This window comes from Melospiza georgiana, chromosome 9, assembly GCF_028018845.1.
Source record: "Melospiza georgiana isolate bMelGeo1 chromosome 9, bMelGeo1.pri, whole genome shotgun sequence".
Classification (NCBI taxonomy): Eukaryota; Metazoa; Chordata; class Aves; order Passeriformes; family Passerellidae; genus Melospiza; species Melospiza georgiana.
The window spans coordinates 24,681,295-24,705,058 of NC_080438.1; the positions used below are offsets into that span (position 1 = coordinate 24,681,295).

General features: G+C 39.5%; 1 protein-coding gene across 5 annotated transcripts in view; it reads right to left on the reverse strand.

Moving 5' to 3' along the window:
- LOC131087102 (BEN domain-containing protein 5-like) overlaps nt 1-23,764 on the reverse strand; it is an 877,799-nt gene that overhangs the window by 316,365 nt on the left and 537,670 nt on the right. Inside the window, exons 3-6 of one of the 5 annotated variants that reach the window (XM_058030507.1) lie at nt 21,883-22,252; nt 15,642-15,790; nt 10,993-11,206; nt 6,985-7,178 (exon numbers count right to left, since the gene is read on the reverse strand). The exons of 3 other annotated variants lie outside the window; for them this stretch is intronic. In XM_058030507.1, the coding sequence (XP_057886490.1) occupies nt 7,018-7,178; nt 10,993-11,206; nt 15,642-15,790; nt 21,883-22,252 (894 nt within the window). In that variant the 3' untranslated portion in view covers nt 6,985-7,017. Of the gene's footprint in view, nt 1-6,984; nt 7,179-10,992; nt 11,207-15,641; nt 15,791-21,876; nt 22,253-23,764 lie in introns of those variants that run through there. One more of the 5 variants, XM_058030506.1, reaches the window with a different exon arrangement.

The following is a 23,764-nucleotide window of genomic DNA, read 5'->3' on the forward strand; positions in this document are numbered from 1 at the left end:
TGCAGAAGGAACAGCACGGAGAAAGGAACACCAGGAAAACAGGCAGGGCTGGGGACCATCAGGAATATTATCCAGTTGTGGGTTTACATGGCACAGGCAGATTTACACAGAATAATGGCACATCACACCTGTACACACACAGCTGTGTATCTGGAATAGATAGAGGTCCCTGGCTGCAGAAGAAAATGCTGATTTTGCCTCTTCCTAAAGGTTAAATTCTGGGAGTTTTAAGAGTGATTGGATTTTTTTTAATTAATACAACTTTTCACTGATTGAAACCTTAAATTCCAGGTAAACTGCTTGGGATTTTGCTCTTTGGGTACTGACTTCACCTCAGTTACACATACTAACTGTCTGGGGGAAAGGGGGAAAGGACTATGTGACCCTTCTACCACCTCTTCTTTGCCTTCTTCCACCACCAGACTGGGATGCCCCTCCACACCAGGCTGGGTGAGTGAATCTCAGCTATTCTGTAAGCTCAGGAAAGCCGCAGAGTGGAATTTGCCCACATCCACCAATGTGGCAAGAAACCTTTCTTGGATGAGCTGCATTAGGGGACAGTAGCTAAAGAGAAACCAACCCTCCAGGGTGTCCTTCCCAGTCCTGGAAAGGAGGGTGGCTCCTTGCATTGTCCTCCAAAGGAGAGATGATCCTACAAGAGCACCTTCAGCCTTGTTTAACCTCAAAGGCACACCCTGGGTTGCTTATTCCTGTAGGGATCTACAGCAAAAAGAAGAACTTGATCCTGGAAGATGAAAGTGTCCTTGCAAATGCCACGAAAACCAATGAGTGTCAAAGAATTTTAATATACAGTGCAGGAAAAGAAAGCAAACTCCTACTTTACAGAGTTTTAGTTTTTCATAACCTAAGACTCTTAAAGAAATGAAAACACAGAACATTAATTTGAAGGCAATGCTTTGACCCATCCACCTTCCATCCTACACACTTTGAGAATTATTCTCTAAAGGTACTTCCATAAATCCTGCAAAGGACTCCATAAGGAAAGGCAAAGTCATAGTTCATCTGGCTCACAAATACAGAATGTCCAAATGGACTATTTTCAAGTATCAGTGGCTTAATACCCCAACTGAAACATGGAGAAAGACATCTCCCAGAATGATACTCAATTAATTACAAGAAAAATGAGAAATACATGAAAGCACATCTTTTTTTTTTTAACTAAACTACAATTCAGTAAGATTTAAATAAACATTTGGGCTGACATTAAAGATATATTTGAGTATAAAGGATATGAAGCTCCCAAAAAGCTTTTTCATCTGAGTCTCCTGTGGAAGGGGCTGGTAGCAGTGTGATATGGCACTACCAAGGCACATTCCCTCTGTTGCTGTCCCAGGGCATCATTCACATCCAGCAGGGTGAACACCAAAGGGTGCTCACAGCCAATTCTTCTAATGATCAGCTATCCCATGAAACCTGCACCCCTCTCCACTCCAAAAGCATGAAAGCTCAGGCCAACTATAAAGGATACAAAAACACCAACACACGTCACTTCTCATCTTCTATTTCACAGAACTTTTAGCAATTGTTATGTTACAATAAAAGCTAAATCCTCCCCAGCCTATGCCTCTCTTGGGTTGTTCAGGAAATTTTCTGTGACTCTTTAATTTCAAATCACTAAAGACCAAAATTCAGCATGACAGTAGGTAGCCTGATGCAATAAACATATATATTCATAAAGACTTCAGTTCCATTAAGGCTTTACTATCAATAAACAAGGAACATAAAGTTGATATAATGCTAAATGTGGAGGAAACAATTTTCTTTGTAGGAGGAAGTTTTCTAGCCAGAAGGCAGCACAGAAAAAAATCCTTTAGGCTCAGCTTCTTCCTCCCCTCCCAGAGTCACTTTCCCCTTTGCTCTGATCCAGCCATAATGCAACTTCATCTGATGTTGTAAGTGAGGTATTTTCCTCTTTATGGTAAACAAATGATCTCACAACCACAGAACCATGATTTCACTGCATGACAAGAGGGTATCTGATGCACGGAATGAAAGTTATTGTTCAAACATAAACAGGAAAAATAATTGTAAAAGTAAAACAGATGAACAAGCACATAAATTAATTCCTTCCTGAATCACTGCTCCTGTTGTCCAAGTCCAAATGATTCTCTTTCCCTATTTAGGAACCCTGAGGGGATGAAAAAATATCCAAGATGGTGAAATTAAAAATTAGCTATTGAGCACGAAACACGCAATGATTGCACTTCATAACGCTTTTATTGCCTCGGTATTGTATGAATCACTTCAGAGTTCCACACTGTTATGATGAAAAAAATGACACCAATAAAGTCTGAGCAATTGATGTTATGACTTCATCAATCCGAGACTAAAGGCACAAACAGAATGACAAATATTTTCAAGAGTATGGAGAAAGCTACCACCTCATTCTGAGGAGGCAGAAGTTGTGTCTTTGTCTCTTTCAGAAGAGAATTCTCATGTCAGAAAGATGGAATATTGAAATAATCCTCAGCGCAGCTCCATGTGACACAACCTTGCTTTCCCTTTCTGAAACCAGCCAGATTTGGTGTTCTCAAGAGCTAATACACAGTGAAGCCACAGCTAATACACAATGTTCCCAATTCACACAATTCTCTGAGCTTCTGCATCAAGATTGTATCATTTTAACAATGACCTGCACTTAGCCTTAATTTTTAAAAGTCTATAGATTCTGGAAGTGTGAAGTAGAATTATCTTTGCAATTTCAGTAAATCCCAAAAAGTTCAATTTATTGCTACTTAAAACTTCCAAGAGGACAATAATCTCTGCTTAAGACAACAAAGCAGCCATCACAGTAATCTCTCAGATACAACATCAAAGGTAAGGTGCAAAGAAGTGACCTCCCACAGGGAGAATGCACCTGCTTTTGACAGCCAACAACAGCTAACCAATGCAACCTTGAATTCCTACTTAGAGTTCAACTTCGACATAAGTATTTTACTATTTTCTTTAAAAACTCTCCCATCTCTATAAAGCACCCGTAAATCCAAACCTGTTCTGGAACAGCAGAGGTGAACAATTTTTTCCCCTCTCTAATAAATACTAGTTTTCTTTTTTTTTAATTGAGTGGCTAGATTTCAGCTATTAAAGTCCCTGGTATGATTCTTTCCTTTAACACAACAGCTCATATCCCTTATAAAATCACTAATAGAAAATAAAGCCCTTTTTGTTAACTCTAATCTTGCTTCCTTGCAAGTGTGCCAGAGGCACTTTAATATGGATCAGATCATGAATATCACAAATTACTGCAGCAACGTGTGGCAACAGAAGATCAGATTATTCATACAACAGCAATATCTCCTTCCTGCTTTGATTAAAAAAAAAAAAAGAGTAAACTGTCACTTCCTCTTAAATCCATGTCTTTCTGATCCTTACAAATCCAGGTTTACAGTATGAGGTAATGGCATAGCACAAACCTTAGAATGACGAATGAGGGGTATTACAGGGTGTAATAAAACCTACTTCACTTTCTGTCAAAAATCTCTCCTGTTTCTCATGATGTACAGGTAAGAAGTTACCCTAGAGCAGGAAAAAGTTAGTAGGGACTCTTTTCTGTAAAGTTTCCTATGGCAGATTCACAGCAGACGCAATATGAACAAAGCAAACTATGTACGGGCAGGCACAATTATGGAAAAATTAATGTACCAACAAGAACAGCCCTGGTCATAAACGCAGTGCAGGAAAATGAAATGAAACTCACAGTTAATTTATACATCAGTTTTGCAATGCAGAAAAGCACACCTCATTAAAGTTCCTATTTTTCTTGGGTATTGCTGGAACATGGAACTGCAGCCTATTTCCCTACTTCAAACAGACACACTAGGAAACAATTGTACAACCTTGATACTGGCTCATGGGGAGGGAAAGGACAAGAGTAATGACCAAATAAAAGTATAAAATGTTATTCACACACCCATTACTCCCTGCAGAGCACTCAGCACGCTGCCATACAACCACAGTGTGCAGAAATGGCTTATTATTAGCAAAAAACTTATTTTCAGTATCCAAAGATTTCGTTCAAGTTGAAACACAATGTTCTACCTTTAATATATCCTACTTCTTTAACATGTCTCAACAAAGTTTCGAGTGGCACATTAAACATCACTTGCCCAGTCCAACAGACACATTTCTTAGCCCCCATTGACACTACGTTTCAAAGGGAACTGAACTTTTTTGTGCCACTCAAATATCCGTGTTGAACTCAAATGAAAACTAGCCCGGGCTGATGAAATCTCCAGGAAAAATTTAATGATGCCTTCCAAGATACTGTGCCCAAGGAGAACATTTTAATTCTTCAGCAAAATGCAGTATTAACATCTGATGGGACTAGTACGTCAAGGAGAAGCCCTAGAAAGGTGATGCTGGTTTTGCAGAAGGAATTAACACCTCTGATTTTTGGGGCCAGCCTGGAGTCCTAACTCTAATTAAATTCTAAGCTGCTTTTTCCAGGTTTCATAAAATAGGCTTATCTTCTAAGAAGTTCAGCTTGATCTTCTCATTAAAGAATGTGTTACAATGGAAACACATTAGTACTAAAGCCATAAAATACTAAGGAAATTATGGGCACTTTCCCCAAAATAGCGGGTTGCCTTAGTATCACGTAAAAAAAACCCAACCCTGTACATTCACAAGTCTGCTTGAAAAGGGGAAACTTGCTGTTTAAATGTTTTTTCAGTGTTATCTCTTTTTGTTCTCTTTAATTAATAAAAGGATACATGCAGTGACATTTTAAACACTAATCTGCTATTTAGCATCCCAAATTAGGAAACATAAACATTTATGCACTTCATTAAACACTACCTAAGAACACTTTTGATATTAGCAGGAGACAAGGGAGGCCATTCAAAGAAACTTCAGGGCACACATAAGACACTGGAAAAACACACTCCTGCTCTTTCCACCCCTCACCACAAAAGCTCTGGCTCCATCCCATGGGAAGCAGCTGTTGAGAAATGAACCCCGGAAACCAATGGGATCTGACACACCAGTTCAGTCACACTGTGGGTTAAGGGAAGGGACAGGAATGCAGGTGCACCAGTGGTGAAAATTTGGTGTTCCTGTTTGGCAGCACAGCACGAGGCTGGTGCAAGGTAACCATAAAAGTGACTTTAGAAAGCATAATGCAGACACTTAGCTATGAGTTAAGACACTAATTACATACAGGTGAAGTACAGGGAGAAACAACCTGCTGTTTATCTCATCTCTTCCAAGAGAGGGAGGGCAGGTCTAGCACACCTCCTCTTCCCCTCTTTTTCTTACACTCACCCAGCCCTTTAAAGCGTTGTCATCTTATTTCAAAGCTCCCATACCTTTTCAGTGATTTCTCACGGACAGCTCCTCACAGCACTGACTCTTCTTCACAGCACAACCAACAAATTCCAACTGTCCTCTCACCCAGCTAACCCCCTCTTTTGTAGCACTCATCTCCTCATTGGAGACAGCTGTGGCCTGTTAAGTTCAGGGCTGTTCTTAATCTTTGGTGATGAGCACAGCTGCAAGTCCTCAGGTGTGAGATTGCCTTCTGCACTATTCTCTCACATTCTATCCCTCCACATTAAAGAATTGTGGTATCATTTAGGTTGGAAAATACCTTTAAGATCACCAAGTCCAGGCATTCACCCAGCACTGCCTATCCCACCACTAACCCATGTCCCCAAGTGCCACATCTATATCTTTTATCATTTAAATACTTCCAGGCATAGTGAGTCCACCCCAGCAGCCTGTTCCTTTCCACATTATCTACATTACAGGACACTGAAAAAGGCTTCACCTCAGGGTGAACCAGTGCTACAGGAAGGTGATAAAAAATGGGAAGTTTTTCAAGACTACAGGAAACAGAATTGCAGTGGTAAAGAAACAAATGCTGACACTTGGGAACAGGTAGGCTGCAAGGGAGACAATCACAGCTGTGAGCACAGAATAAATGGAAGGTTAAGTGAGACCACAAACCCTCAAAATTCATCAATCCAGATCTCAAGTTATCTCTAAATCCTTCATGAAAAGAGAATATTTTGCTTCACTTACACGCAATAACATATAGTTCAATGACAAATGACATTTTTGATGACAAATTATTTCTAAAAACTTTGCATCGCAAGTCTAACTTCAATGTAGAAAATTATTTTTATTTGTAATTAAAATTTGTGCTAAAAGTGTCCATTGTTAAATGATGGACCCAAACAAAATTGTACTAAATTTTCTACTGTACATACTCTTGCCATAGTGTGGCAAATTTTAGATTGTTTGAAAGTACAAATACACTAAAAAGGTAATATTTCAAGAACAATAGTATGGACACACTGAGAAACTTTATACCACAACCAGAAATTTGAAGTGTCTAGGTCCCTGTAAAAGAAGTGGTTTTAGATTTATTTATTAAAATGAATTATCATCAATTTACAGCTTACAGCTTTGGGTTCTTTGTTGTTCATTGTTTAGTTTTTGTTTTTTTAACTGTGATGGTAATAGTGATCTGCCTACAAGATAATTGAAAAAGAAACGTTCTTTGTGTATTTTTGATCAAATATATTGTTAGAGATCAAAACAAAGATTTATAAAAACAAACGATTGAAATTTCATTTCAGAAAAAAACACTTTGTAAAATACAGTAAAATCCTTTCCAATAGCAAAGTGAATTTTGTACAGTTCTTCCTTCTAAGCAGATGTTTTACTGCAGCTGAGATCCAACAACTCCAGCAAAACTCAAAGCAGGGCAAACGGGTCGGTGTCCACAGAGCCAGAACCAATGTACAACCGCAGGTAACAAACTGCAACTTGCTGGAGAAACCTTGGAAACTTCAGTTTTCATTGGGAGTGAACTTACAATATATCTTACATTAGTTAAAAGCAGTTTACACCATGACAGAACTGCTCAAAAAACGAATCAGTTATAGGCAGAGAGCAACGCTTCAATTCAGCTTCTCCCATCAGCAAAAATGCCACACAAATCAAAAACCAACACTTAAGTAAAACACTAAGACTTTATTAAAAATCCAAAATTTATTGCAAATTGTACTTTGCAATTTCCCTCCTTTCTTCATTTTTACATGATTTATTGATATCCATGATTTTTTCACAGATGTACTTGTTGACTTTGGAGAGTCTCTGTGCAATTTCAGTTTCATCCACAGTTTCTTGTGCTATTCTATCATACAAACATTCTGGGGAGAAAAAAAAAGGAAAGAGTCATTAGGATATTTTTAGAAAACACAATAGCCCTGAGTTGGGCTGACAACTCAAGAGACAGCAGTGAGTAAGCACTGTGTATATTTGTTGCAAGACAAGAGAAGCTTTCCTTGATTCACTGTCTATCTTGTTTCAGTCAAGATTTGTCACCAGGCTTGAATCAGTGGCATGACCAACTTCCAGTTATGCTGTGACTACATTAATAGGCTTTCCATACAGAAACAAGGCTAAACCCAACCTTTTACAGTGCCAGCCTTGCCTGCCTGACCCCTGCATCTGTCTGAATCTCCACAACAGATTTAGTCTCCTCCCAGGTGAAGTGTCCCACCAGAGCTGTATCCACAGGGAGTCACTCCCACCTTCACCCCTTCAGCAGGGTATGGAAATGACAATGCTCAGGAAGAGAAGCAGTAAACAGCAGGAGAACACCTTAACTCATTTATTTCATTTTTTGTATCTCTTCTGTATTAATGTTCGTGTCTTTATCAGCTGCCCTGTCCCTGGGCTTATTTCATTTTTACTGGTGGATTATTCAGGACAAGTGCCATCTCCTTGCATGTTTGATCAATACACATTCTGAAATACACATTATCTGGAATTCAAAAAGCAAGTGATAGCAGTAACTGCAAAAGCAATGTGGGCAGTGAAAGTTGAGACAATTTTTCTTCCCAGATTTGGAAGTTTGGTGCCAGAACCCTGCAGAAGTTACTGAAATCTGAAGTGGAGCAACACACATAACTCCTTAGTGACAGGCAGGTTTGGGTTTTTTTGGTTTTCATAAACAGACCAAGTATTTTGTTGTGTAGGCTTCCCAGACTGGTTAAACAAATTCTGTTCTCCTTTGCCTAGTGATCTATTCCATTAGCTGTTTATTGCTTCATATACAGAAAGCCATAGAGATTATTGCTTAATTAATGTGCTTTACAACATTTCTAATGCACCATATTAAAAAGTTATGAAAATTAAGTACTATGCATGTTTTGTAGTTCATTTGGAAACCTCTGAGAAGTTTTATAAAAGGTTATTTTGCATTAACAAGGTTTATAACAGTGCACATCCATCACACTTTTTATCATTTCTTTATTACATACTACACAGTGGGGATTTTTAAGAAGCTATAGAGATATCAGACACATTAAGAGCTAATGTTGTCATTCAAAAATCTATTTTAAATAAGTTAGTCTGTGTCCACAGAATGATGAGAACATCTAAAGCAATGTGAATTTTATGTTGTAAGATGTACTGAATATAAAATAAATGAAATTAACCAGCATGCAGCCTGATAGCTGAAATGCTGATCATCCATAAACTATGATTGGAAATACAACACCTAAGAAGAGGCACATCACATCCCTGGGAGCCTGAAGAAGGGCAGTGTGTTTGCAGGACACAAGCTGGCCCTACAAGGGTGTCAGAACACTCCCAGGCAGATACACCCAGTAAGGTGAACTCCCAGTGAAAGACAGGCTGTGTTGTTCATTTAGCCACAAAGCCAAGCAAAGAATCACTTAACACAACTCATTCAAAAGCTGTAATTTTAAAAGTTGGTGTGAATCAGAAAGATCCTTGATCACAGTTTTTCCTCTCCATCTCTTCCATTTTTGTGAGAGGGTGTACAAGTAGTTTAGTGCTTGCATAAGGACACTGGCTTAGGGCTTCAAAGAATAATTTAGAGGTTCTGCTCCCTTGTTTTTTGGCTTTACAGGAGCACCCTTTGTACTGCTGAATACCAAAGATTCGAGTAGACCTCAAAGGCTAACCAGGAGCTTCACTACTTTTGGTGATGCCTGATCCAAATCACTGGCTGTGGAAAACTCTCTCAAACCTCAACTATTTGTCCCCTTGCTGGTCATTAGCTTGTTTTGTTTTGCTTTCTTCTCCATGGTGGGGCAAGACCTGCTTACACTGACGCAAAGGACACGACAACATGGAAAATCATGGTTATGAACTACCCAGTCCCACTGATACAGGCAGCCTGACACCTCCAACACTGGCCATGCAGATTAACTGGTTCAAGAGGAGATTGTACAGGCTGGAGTCTAACAAAAGGGAAACCAGAGACAAGGTGAAAGAAACACTAAAAAGAGGAACATGGAAAACCAGGGCATGTAACAGTAGAATTCAAATGAGGGTTGAGGCTTGAAAGCAGAAGTATGACAGAAAACACAGAAAAACGAGGAAATAGGGAAGAGCTGAATTGCTGGAGAGTGTAAAGGTATGGAAGAGAAGAAAGGGAAGGGCCCCATCTGCCTCTCATCATGTACCTGTTGGAGCAGACTCCCAAACTCACTGCAGCCAAAACAAGGGGAGTTAGAAGAAAGCTGTCATTTAAATGGCTTGAGCCATTAGAGTAGCCCTGACAAAAGTAGAAGAGGAAATTCTCACAGAAACAACCTTGCCAGCAGCACTGAGGAGCAAAAGCCTCCAGCAGGGAAACTGGAAACCACATTGCAATGGGCCAGTGGAAAATAACCCCCTTGTGCTGCGTGCTTGTAAATGCACACCAGGGCAACCAATTCTGCTTCCCCTTTGGGAGAGCCACTGCCACAGAGTGGATACCTTATGTGGCCAGTACGTCACTGCTCAGCTACATCTGTAAAGATTGTACCTAAAGACCCCAGACAGAACTAGAAAATCAGCATGGAACAGTTTCAACCCTTTCACATATAATCCTGAAGCAGCTTAGTGGAAAAAAAACCCCACGTCCTTTCCTCATTTCTTATAAACTAAGAAAGATGACAGTACGGAGATAAGTTTCCAATTTCTCCCCACACAACACAGACGCAGACACACACACACACTCAGAGAGGAACTGTATTTCTTACTCCAAAACATGGTACTTTCATGGCCAATTACACCACCTCTTAATGAGTTCACAGTTAAGAGCACATAGCAACTAAGAACAGGAAATGCAGAATAATGAAGCTCTACCAAATGGGGAGGTTTCTTTCAGCCCTACTGCAATTTAGAATGGACACAAAACCTAAAAATCCAATTTCAGTATGCATTCCATGAGGAAACAACTCAGTTCTGACTTAAAAAGAAGCCTGAAATACCAAGAGAGACAGAAATGATGCAACACAGGCATGATGATGCAAAGGGACTGAAATTCACCATTCACTTTAAATAAAGGAGAAAGCCTCCTCTCTCTCAAAGTACTACACACATGGACTCAGGCTTGCAGTTACTGAAAGTGTCATTGCAATTTTCCCTACCAGATGAGGTCAGCGATTCACACTTCCTGTCCAAATTCCAATTCAAGTGCAATAATTAATTTTTACTATTTCCATTTTCTTCACTTAAAAGGGTAGAACTGCTCTTTCTTGCCTTTGAAGGTATGCGTATTTTTATAGTCACAGCTATAATGGTTTCTGTGCCTCATGCCAGAGCTGGTTATGTTCTGGATAAAAGAATGTCGTAAAGCTACTCTCAGTCTTGTTTAAAGGAATATATGCACTTTAAAAAAATCAGCATGTTACAAATGAATTCTAGAACAACATGTTGTTCTCCAGGCTCAGAGTCCTGCCCTGCAAGTGGTCTAAAGTGATGATTTTCAAACCTTACTGAAGTCAATGTACAACAATGTACAGCTGTGGAGGCCTGCACTGTGCACAGCTATTGCAATGTGTTCTACTGCTCCTGGGTACGTATGCACTTCACAATGCAATAGCAATCTGAATTACAGTTTTTAATCAGTTAATTTTAAATGAGCTGAAAAGAAGCATCTTTCAACTCGTTGATTAATGGTTAAACTCCAAAGCAGGAAGCAAAAGTTTTCAAATAACCTACCTCTGACAATGCTTAATTTGTGAGGTGAGAGAGGTGGCTTGGGAACGGCATCTTTCTTTTTTTTGGTTGCAACTCCTGTGACACTTCTGTTCTTGAGAACATCTGTTCCCCAAATCATAACCGCTAGATTTTTTGTATACTTTGAATCTCCTTGTGTTACTTGCAGCTGGTGCCATTTCTCCTCATCTACCCAAATTCCACTGCCAAGATGGACCTAGAAGGTAGTAATAATAACAACTTATCTATGGTATGTAGCACACAACAGTATCCAAGTGCTGTAGGAACATTAATATTAGGAACTAAAATAACAGTAATTAGGGCTGAACAAATTCATTTTGCCTAACTCTGAAACTCTTCCAACTTTGTGGGTCAGGGAGTTCAAGTCAACCTCAATAAATAATATAGTTCCTTTTAGTAATCCCTACTTTTCCCCCCCACATAACCTCTCTCCTGAAAGACTGTGGTCAGGAACAGAGATCGGAGAAGGAAACAGTGAACACATCCAGCATTATATAATTATGCAGAGCATATAAACCAAGCAGTTGCACCAGCCTAATTCAGGAGCAAGATGAAACACTTCCCTTTGGCTAAAACACTTTACCCAAAGCATATTCCAGAGGCAGTAGAGACAGAATTACTTCCTAAATTGTATCCTGTACCTGTTGGCAAGAGCCAGCCTGATTGTTTGAAGTAACTGGAAGGGGAGAAAGGATTTTGAGAGCTCCAATTTCAATATAAGCCAGGAGAGTTTGGAAGCTTTGAAAAACTTCCAGTTCTAACACTAAGTGTGCCTATCATGTACGATCAATGTAAATGCACCACATGAATACTGTTTTGTGGTTAGGCAATGACCCATTGCAGCAACATCATAATCTTTCCATTATCTGAACAATGGGAAGTCGAGGTATTTCACTGAAGTAGTAAAGCAGGATAATATGGGCACTGGAAAAACACAGTGTGAAGCCACTGGAGAGTCTCCATAAGGAAGATGCTCAAGTCTAGTTTTGCTTATTAGCCTTGGTCAGCACTGACTGTGCCTGGCTGTCTCCCACAGGGCTACCCTATGTCTCCACCCCAAGATTCCCAGTGCTCCAGTCTAATGCCATACAAGAATCCAAGCACCATCCTTAGACTGCCACTACGTGCTTGAGCTGACAGCCCTGACCCTCAGGACACCTTCCAGCACCAGCACACAGGTAACTCCACCAGTAACCAGCACAAGTCTGACACAAGTGCAACCAGGACACACACGCTGGCCCTGCATGGAACCACAAACACTTTGCACCCTGTCTGTCCATGCTCCAGCTCCTGGAGTACAGTGCAGGCTCCTCAACTACCTGTGCACACAGCAGCTTTGTTCACTTCACTCATTGGGACACACACCTGCTCTCATCATAACAAAGGTGTGACCTACAGCTGCCAGCTGCTGATCAGAGCTCACTGCACTCACCTTCAGACAATCTGGACAAGTGCAACATACCAAACAATTGGATTGCTACATAGCCAAAATCTAGCTTTGATTAGGTCTGGTCCAATGGGGGTTCTTCCCGCAGCACTAACACTTAAAACTAACTTTTGACCTTCTTATGATTAAAAAAAAATGCTATCAACAAAATCCCACAGCAAAACTGCATGAGAAGACTGTTTGCCTTAACTGCTCTGCTGTTAGTTTTCTGTGGTTTTATTCATTTCATCTGGCTTTACATAAACTGTGCCTGCTACCCACACAAATCTGAGCAGTATCACAGAAGTCCCATTAAATGCAATGAAAATTGGAAAAAGCTACTGTAAAATTTTATATACCAACATTTTACTGCCTGTATTCAACTGAATACCCTTTTTCCTGTAAATGGAAACCTGCTTTAATTATTAATGAGGACTATAACCCCAAGAAATTTCTTGTTACACAACGGCATCCTTCAAAAGCAACTAGATGTTTAAAAACTTAAATAGAGTAATATGACTGGTTTGACTACAAGCTATGTTATATTAAAAAAAAAGAAAACTCTACCTTCCTTAAAGCATAAAACCATGCAGCAAGCTGCCTCTCCTGCAGAATCTCCTGCACTAAAGGGATTCTAGGAAGCTTTTCACAAGTCTGCATGGACAGAAATTAAACTAGTAACAACCACAACACAAACACCCTCTTTTTTTTTTCCTTTTTCTCTGTTGTTGAGCCTCTTCATAAATGGTTTTTAAAAAGGCACACTCTTTTTGGTGCTCTCTACATATTTTGTTAGGCAACTTCAATGAGCAGTGAGCAGTCTGTGCTCAAAAATAATTTCAGTGCATTTTTTAATTCAGTTATTTCTGGTTAGATCTTGGAAAAGTTCTTCAGGAAAATGTCTGAAAGTTACCTAGAAAATAACTAAGATTAGAAATGTTGTGACATAGCAAATTTTGGATGTTTGTATTACATTAGTGGTAGGGATTGCTGTATTTCATCAAAAATCGAACTCTTCTCTGCCAAAATTAGGGTTTGCCTTTGCCAAAGATTATTTAGTCTCTAAAGCCACTACATTATTCATTAGCTTGAAGTTACTCAAAAGAAAAGAACAAGTTACAGGAAGTATTTTTAATATTTATGCTTCAGAGTGATCATCTCTTCCTTTAACATGCTTCATTTATTAAAACAGCAATTGCTGGTATGAAACACCTATGGCAACTACAACTATGTGACAGACAGCCACAGCCACAGCATTCTTACATCTCCATTTTCTATTTCTAGCACTGTTAGGGTGAGGAATTCAATCTGCCTGTGTCTCAGTTTACCTCTCTACAACAGGCCCTACTGTTTCCTATCAGCCCCAAAGCTCAGTGAACTCCACACTCAGCAGACATTCCCCTCTTGCTGGAAGAGCTGCCCCACGAGCCAGACTCTTGTCTTGATGAAATCAATGGGAAATTTACTCCCAATTTCAGCAACTGTGGGATCAACCTTCAAGCACAACGCAACGGAGACGGCAGCGAATTCAAAGCGACGCTCACCAGCGTGGCTGTGCTAACATCTGCAACAGATCTAAAACGTGTCTCAGAAGATGAACCCTTTTTTTTCCTTTCTTTCTTCTTCTTTCTTTTCTTTAAATGAATGCCATAGGCTCTTTTTCAGTGACTCCGTTTTCCCTCTGGAGGGAAGAAATTTATCTGTTCTGAAAGAATCCTACTAAGATCAAATCTGGTGCCACAAAGGGTAAGATTTGTAAAAAAAAAGTACTTCAACTACTCTAGTGGTGCATATCAATAAAGGAATACTGAAATAAAGCCATAAACAAGGAAAACTGAAGAAAACTACCCTCCAACACTCTAAATTCATTATTAGTTCACATTTTTGGCATCTGAGCTGGCTGCAGACCTATTAAATAGGCAAACCAAGAAGCAAAATTACAAAAAGAAAATTAAAGAGATACTTATATGTGTAAAGACAGAAAACTTCAGCAAAAGTGCCAAGAAGCTGACAGATGAAAAAGGGTGCAGAAAAAGCTGCATACAAATACTAAAGGATGTGCCCTATCCCACAGACCTTAAGTGGAAGAGAAGGAGGTAGAGGAAACTCACACAGTAATACACCCTAAGTACTCATTGCACAAATTTACACAAAATAATCAAGGAAATAACATATTTAAATATATTAGCCAAGAAATGCTATCTGAACCAAATACCTGTCAAACTGTCAAGATTCTACTATTTTTCACATACATTCTGTCCCCAGTGATTATGTTGAATTCTTCCTCAAGAGGGACAGACATTGTGCAGTCAATCTTTTAACACCAATCTGAAAACGCAGTTTCATGCTATATTCCTTCAGTAATTCCACTGCACAGCAAAGCTGGAATGGATGCTTCCTCCCTAAAGATTCTCAGATTAGGGTCCCAAATGCATCTCTGTACACCAAGAAACAGGATCTGCACAGGCAATTCTGAAGGAATTACAGTTTTGTAGAAGAAACATCACATTTATTTAATGATAATGAAAACAGCTGTAAAAGCAGGCCTAGGTAGATGAGCAGTTAATGTGTTAAACAGGCTGAAATCTGAAAAGCTCTCAGTCAGGTCCTGGCAAACTAGAGCTAGATGGTATTTCAGCAACTTCACAAAGTCTCTGGAAAGTAGCACTACATCAGCTCAATTCAGTGGCAATGCTCCTACCAACAGCAAGGGAGCCCATTTTCCTTCCAGGGTTCATAACTACCTCCTGCACTCGAACTCAAACATGAGAGCTTCTCTGCAATATGACTAAAGCACATTATAAACATTAAAAACCCTTTAGGAAGAAGTATTTTGGTTAAGTAGACTCATTTGGTTAAGTAATTTTATAACATGGGTTATTGACTTTGGTCAATATTTGGTGTATTTATGGATGCCACCAACTGAAGACTATGTCAATTTGCCTGTGCATGAATATTTATTTAATATCTATATTCCTCATGTTGCACATCATTCAATGCTCTCACCACTGAGAATATTTTTCTATGCTCTTCATATCTGTGTAACTTCACAATTCTCCTCAGCATAACAGCACACCTTCATGAAAACTGAGGAAGCTTCTACAAGCTGCTACCATGCAACACCCCCACAATCAATGAAAATTCCACACGAACATCACCAGATGGACATTTAAAAATGACTCATGCTATATTTAATATAAAATACCTTTCCATTCTCGAGAATATACTTGTCCATTACTGGAACAGGGGCAGGGTAGTACGTTGATGTATTTGCTTCCTCACTGAAGGTCTTCTGTACCTCAGGTTCGGGCTCAATTGTTTCAGGTTTTACTTTTTCAACCTCAATGGCAGGTCCTAGACAGTTAAGAAAAGAGAGCTGTCTGCTATCCCAGAGAACATGAAATCAATCCCTTCATCACCCATGATTAGCATAAAATAACATATTAGTCATGTTCAATTTAATGTTAGAAGTAATCTAAACCAAAATCCTACTTCTGAACATAAGTAACTAAAAGCAGGATAAGTATTCCTGCTTTATAAACATTAAAATGTTTAATTTTAATTTAAGTGTTTAATTTTAGTCCTAAAGCATAAGGACAATTACAGATATGGGTAAGATTTCTTCACACTACGGAAATTATGTCAAAATGACACTGAAATTACAAAGCAAAAGCAACAATAGTAATTCTTCAAATAAGAATTGCCATATAGTTGCATAGGAACCTGCATAATTTACTGTGATAATTACATAAATTATCCACACAGAATTACAAATATTATAGAAATCCAAAATCTCTTTAGATATAACAGAGGTGTATAAAAGTAGGGAGGATCTGCAGAAATGCTATGAAGGAAACAGACTTAGGCTCCTTATGCTGAAGTATCATGCACAGAAAGAATATCAAAGGTTAAAAAACCCCACATAAATTAGAATTTTGATTTGTCCAATTCATCCAACACCGATTTTTGTTTTTAATCAACAAAAATAATGCACAAATTAAACAACGGAATACTACTAAGCCTATGTTTGAGACTTAAAAGTGGATTAGTTATTTTGTTAGTCATCAACTTTTCCAGAGCGAAGACATAAAATGTTCCTAAAAGGACAGAAGAACAAACTTAAGTGATTTGTGAACTGGATTTCCTGACTCCATTCCTTGCAGGGGTTCCACCAGAAGTCTAGGCTATGGCCCCAAGCCTATCAGTGTCCCTTGAAGTGTGGCTCTAGGGTCCCAAGAAGCTCCAGCAGGCACTCAAGTTCCATGCAGGGCCGGTGGCTCCACAGCACAGCAAGGTTAGACTCTGGACACCATGTCCAGAACTCTAAGGATAAACTCACCCACTTGTCAGTGCTAATTGTCCCAGGCTGGTGCTGAGAGCACTGCAGCACTCTGCAGCCCAACCCTGACATCTTCAGCCAGCAACAACTCGATCAGGAGGTGACCCCTGAGCTCCCTGCTCAGTGTTTGTGCACACAGACCCAGCCCTGAGCTGATCCAACTCTGCGAGTCACGCTGGCACCACAGCTCAGGTCTTAGTCACGCATCCTAAATAGTTCCTGTGCCTGGAACAAGCACAGCGTTCATCCCTCCCACTTTGTGCAGGTTCATTTAGAGATTATTATACAGCAATAGCAGTGCTTCCTCCGTTGTCAGCATTTGACATTTATCCTATAGCTTATCCTACACCTACAGAGCCAGCTCAGTGTTCTCAGCTGGCTGCCACTCCACGCTCACCAATGACTAAAAGTTGTCTTGGCAACTCAGACAATCCTACGCTGCAGTGCCATCAACATGAGGGTCTTATGAGCCAGCCCCATGGCACAAACAGAGAAATCACAAAACATCCAATTTGCATCATAATTTCATAGTCATCTTAGTAAACACCTCTAATACAATGAATATACAACAGTACAGCCAAGACAAGCTGAACTTCCTAAACTTCAGACTGTAAAGCTGATTGAGACTGGGGAAGACCTGGACTGGGTAAAGCACCCAAAGCCTGCCCTCAGCATGGGCACAGCTGAAGAAGCAGATGCAGGGATGTCATTGCCAGTGTGACCTTAAGAAGTCATCTCTGAAGCTGTTACTTCACATTCTTCCACAAAGGGCTATTTTCTTATACTTTGAAAGTCACTTTAAGGGAGACACCTAAGTATAACCACCTTCTTCCTAGCAGGAAACATTTATTTCCCTTTAAACACTTTTACTACTCCCTATTTAGAAGACTTTTACTGTTTTTAGTCATATATTGACACAGCTGGAATTTGGTTTCCAGAGCTTCCCCAAGGAAAAAGCTGATTAAAGTCCACAACAACCACAGCTCTCACAGGTCAGAATACCTCTGCTCCAATTCATGCTTTAACCACTTGCTTAGAAGTCACCAAAAGAAAGCCTTTAAAATCTCTTTTTCATATCCTGATTTTTGATTCCCAAACAGAAACCTGCCTCTAACCAGGCAGTCTCCACAGCCACTTCCACAGCCACTAAACTCTGCATTTTCAACCCTGCAGGCTGGGAATTGCACATGCAGCCTGCACCCCTGCCTGCCAACAGAGCACTGTGCCCCATTCACCACACTCCAAGCTCCCCCTCTCTGCATCTTATTTTAAAGAAGAAAAATGGGACATACAAAAATATATACCTCCATCTAAAGGCTTAACAATGACAGCACTTATGTAATAAGGATCAGGGAAAACCAAAAAAAGACGATTTTCAGAATGCAAGAAGGAAACAAATGTTTTATTGCAAAATCGTTCTCCTGACTGCTATTTTTTTAGAATATCCAAGAGGCCAGCAAACTCAAATCAGGATGAAGTGGTAGAAGGCTTCCCTTTACCTTCCCTTTTCCTCAAAAATGCATCTTAGGCTACATGCTACTCCTGAAATTAGTAAGAAAGTAAAACCAAATTGACTGATAAAGTGGTCAGCATACATTTGTAAGCAGTAAGTTTTTGAACATGGTCTACCAGAATTTGAAGCAAAACAACACAAGTGTGAGAAGTGGTAATATTGGTACTTTCTGTACTTGAAAGAAACCTTGGGCCTTTTTTTTTTTGTAAACATCAAAAAGCCAAACAAATGTAGAAAAGCAGAAAAACAGTAATTCCTGACATGTGGGTAAGACACAAATCCCATTTCATTCTCCCTACTCTGGTGTCAGTCCCCAAAACAGTGCAAACTGGATCACTAAAATTAAACTGGGATTAAAAATAAAACCTTGGGGGTCTGTGTGCACATGCTGATGAATCAATGTTTCTGAATGAATGTGAATATACCACCTGACTTTGGAGCAACACTACTTCTCAGCAATCTAACATGAAGCTGAAGAAATTATCAGGGAGCTAAAAACACTCAAGCATTATCCCTACAGAACTTCAGTACTTCTGACCATGTTTCCAGCCACAGGAAATGGCACAGATGTTGCCTGTGAGACAGCTATTTTTTAAAGAAGTTATTGAAATTTTTCTTTTGCAATCCAAGGGCTATTTAAAGTCCCTACAGGGGAGGGTCAGTTATTTAATTCTTTAAATTATCCTACTTTCTAATGATAAAAAGAGGGCCAATTAGGTGTGTTTTCAGGTGCAACAAAACAAACTGCAAACGCCTACAGCTGCAGGGCTTCCAGCTCCCCACGTGGGCAAGGCAAGAGGCTGCACACATTATTCCAGGAGCTCAAGAGGGACACCATAACCTTTCCCACAACAGTCATCCCATTTTTCCACTGCTCTGGTCCCTAGATGGTGAAATGCCTGCCTTCTCCACGAAGGGATGTGCCTGGAAATAATATACTAAAATCATGAAGATGGCATTAAGCATTTCTCCATGGATCAGTACTGATTTCACTGCTGTAGTTTGCCACAGCCGCCTCCAAGGCTCTTTTGTGACAAAGAGCAATTTGGTGTCACCATGAGGAAGATGAACCTCCTCACTCCTGCTACAAAAGTGGCTCCAGTTTAGTAGCAGAGCTGAAGGCCTAAATCTCAAGTACAATGCATTGACTTCCAGCTCCTCACTGAATTCAACACGTTGATGGGAAATTAGGAGACTGACTACTTGACTGCACGTTAGCTCAAGAGACTGTTCTATATTTGATCTGCAAGTTTAAAATGGCAACAGGCAAGCATTTCCCACAGCTGCAATTCATCAGCACAAACCAGCTGTCATCTCATGCAAAGAAATCACAAGTCTCTAAGGTGAAACAGAAATGCAATTAGTTTGCATTAAGTCCAGCCTGCTAGAAGTGCAGTGTAACATAAATTACATGTAATTTGAAACTCTAGGTTTAAGAGATCACTGCAACTGCAGATGAATTCAGGATGTAATTTATTTTCAGAACAATTTTCAGATATTATTCACATACCCAAACATACCTCATTTATAAGCTGGAAAAGTAAGGAAGACTAAAAAAGTCTTTATATATCTATTCTTGATTAAAAGTAGTACTTTTTCATACTGTCATCAGACTCTCTAATTTAGAACATGCTGAAGATGTCTCCCTTGCTAATTATTCATAAGTTTTGTATTGATCTTTCTAGAACATGGTTGTTTCTCTGCTGTAAATGAGGCTAAAAGGAAAAACAACAGAGTAAGCAACAGTTAATACACTGAGTCTTAGGAAATTCAAACCCTGTGAAGGACAAAGCCAGCACGGCCAAATTCCACCTTTACCATCCAATGTTCCTTACAAGTAATATTAACAAAGAATTTTTTTTTGGAAGTGTCATATAGCTGATGTTTTTCCAGGCATGTGATTAAATTTAAAGAACTTGTCTTCAACGGAACTGGGATTTGTTTTCAGTTGTCACACTGATACATACAATAGAAATGCATGCCCAATATTTAGAGAAGATTCAGTATTTTTTTCCCAGGGTTTCTTTTCCTCTTTCTTTTCTTTTTTTTTTCTTTTTTCTCTTTTTCTCCTAAAGTTTCTTTATTTGGCTGAAGCAAAAAAATGCATCTTCTTTTTCTTAAAGTGAAAGAAAAGAGATAGAATTCAGTAGCTGTCTTCATTTCACTGCTGGTCTCACCACTCCAACTGCTGTCAAGTCTACCAACTAAATTGGTACTTTACGCTGTTCAGCCCCATTGCCTACCAACATCTGGCTCGTGCTCCATTCCCATAAATTCCAGCTAACTACTTGCAGATGAAGAAACATCTTTCCATCCAAGGAAAATTTTAGAAAGCTCAGTGGAATCTCCTGCCAACCACATCGTCTTTTTCAGGCTGCGGCAACCTTGCCTATTTAGTTTTATTTAGAAAGTTAACTAGAATGTTTATGGTAAGTAACGACATTTTAATTGTGCACAGTGTAACAATGATGAGCATTCACAATCAGACACCCAGTTTAGGTTGTGGGACACTCCAAGAACCTGGCTCCAACCTGAACACATGCTACAGCACAGGCACATGCTCTCCCAGGTCCAGCTCTGTATGTGAGGGTAACTCAGACCCACATGCAAATTGCATGCACTCGTTCCAGTCCAGGAGAAGAGCCAATATCCAGCTCACATGCAAAAATTAAGTTTCCAGATACACAAAGGCAGACATAAGAATGGCATGCTAAGTTTGGATGCATAGATTTCAACCAAGTTTCAGTCACCGAGCAAATCTTCAACACAGCAGTACCACATTCTAATTGCAAATAAATGTAATTAGTCAATTTTTGAAGGTATTCCAAGGGTACCATCTTCAATGAAAAGGATGAACTTTTTATTTTGTCTTTTTTCCCATTTATTCCAACATAATGCTTAAATAATTGTTATAAACTCAAACAAAGGAGCAATTGACCCAAGATATTTAAAACTGAAATCCAAATTACAAAAACCTGCATTTTGCAACAAGTGTTGATAAACGGGACACTAACATAAAGCCTTTTTAATTATGCTTTTAACAATCCATTGTTTTCCAAATAGCATGGCTGTTTAAAGCCACTGCTAAAACTTCAGGAATATATCACATTTTAATAAGCTACTAATGGGAAGAGGGGTCAGAAAATGGAAGGTAACATAGTCACAGAACAACAAACAAAATCCCTAACTGCAAAGGATAAATTAGTTTTAGCCCAACTATTCATATTCATTCCAGCGCCTTTTCTTTACTTTTTTTTTTATAACTGGAACATATTGGTATATTTTGCAGATGACGCTTTATTAACTTTTTCAGCATATATTGGAAGGTCAGAGACTCTTTATAATACAGCTGCTTAAAATGGAACTCTGATTCAGCCATACCAGCACAAAGACCTCTAGTTTTTAAAGAAAACCCCAGACGTACATAGCATACAAATTCGACACATATTGTACAGCCACAGCAGAAAACCCTTTTAACATTCAATGTCCAGCTTCACAACCACTGCTATTCTTCAAATCCATTTCCATGACTATTGATCACACCTGCAAAATTCATTCAAACCAGTCCCACTTAAGTCCGGCACTTACCACTACCTAGTCTTAGGAGCAGTACATCCTGGAGCCTCCTGTTCAAGTCTCTGAGCTCTTTCATTTCTGACACGAGTGCCCCATACTCCTTGAGCTTCTTTGCCTGTTGCACAAGCTGTCTCCGCGTTCTCTCAAGCTCCTGTTGAATGTGTCTCATCTCTTCCTGTTGCTGCTGGTAACTCCTCAGCAATTCCTCATAGAGAATCCGAGGAACTACAGCATCGTCCATATTGTTCATGCCTTCTGTAGCCTCCATAAAAGCCTCCTCAGGGCTGGAAGTATTACTGAGACTCATCCCGTTCTGTTTCTCAAGGCGAGCAACAACTGCTTCAATGCTTTTGTGTGTACCTTCACTTTGTTTCCTCCCATCTTGTCTCTGCATGTTATAATAAAAAACAAATAAATTAGGAGAGTCTTGGGAACTGGTAATATTCTTGTCTTTCAAAAGACTAAGACAAAGCCAATCTGCAAAAATATTTTGCCTAACAGGTTCTTATGGATATAATATGCAGCACAACTAGCATGCAGTTGTAACTCAGCTAAATGCATGTACAAACTTCTGAGGCAGTTAAAGGCTTCCTGCATTTGTGCAACACTTACAAAGGCAGTGTATACAGTTCACTTGATTCTGTATCATTAATTTCTTTTTGAAAAAGTTGATCCACATCTCTTTTTCTTTAAAGTTTACCCTTAACATTCAGATTCCTGACAGCAATTGATTTTCTGATAAGCAAGAGAAAGAACAACTGTGTTCTCCACTTGTCACCTGTGACGACACCAGAGGTGAAAGCAGCACAGGTACAAAGCTGTTCTGTGAACTGAGGGCTTGTCCTTCCCACACTTTGGGAGACAAAACCTTCACTGAGTATCTCTACAGCACGTTTACCCAACTGTCTGATGCCAGTGACTGAGTTAACACTATCAGCAAACACTGAAAGGGATTTGAAAACACTGAAGCTGGAGACAGAATATATCATCCAGCCTCATCTTCCTTATCAACTGATTCCTTCTATATTAGTACTGCATTGCAGAGGCTTCAGGACCTGGCAACTCTCAGTGGAATTTTACCTTCAGTCATCTGCACAAACCCTACAAATTAAATCACACCACTTTCCTGGGGCCTGGATAGTGGGATTAATATGTGACAGTACACGTAAAGTCACTAAGTTTTACTGGCCAAATAAGAAAAGGCATTTGAATTTCCAAGCAACTGCAAAGAAAGTAAATGCAGCTCACAGAGTAGAGGTGAGAAGCTCTACTCATATCAAATTCCCCTACCACAATATCCATGAGTAATGTGGTAGAAAACAAAATTATTTGATGTTACACCTCCAGCATTCATCTTCTAAAAAAAATTAACAATTAAAAAAAGCTGGCCCAACACAAATTCCTTGTGTTTTCTCCACACACAAGGAAATGTACTAATATCACTCCTGCAGCTGCAAAACACATGAAACCATGGAGCAGTATCTTATTCTGAAGGTTGGCAGACTTTTAAAGAAATAATTTGATATTGAAAAATAAATACATTTCCATAGTGGGTCTCTGGCATTTGAACCTAAAAAGGCAACTGGGAGTTATCATGGAGGGATACAGTCCTGTCAATTCTTCTTTTCAATCACTGCAGTTGGGCAGTCTCAGAGCACCCTTCCCAATGCCAAACAAGCAGTGAGCAATGTCACAAGTGCCACCAAGAACAGCTGGTACAGTTGGGTACTGGTGACTTTTAAGGCATTTAGAGCCAAAGTGGAAGAGCATTGTTGCATCAGTCCCAGGTGGCAGTCACACTGTGCAGACAGTATACACAGGAAAACATCTGACTGCACTTAAATCAGGTTTTGAAAACCCATACCCCACCCCCACACACAATGTGACCCAATTTCACCAA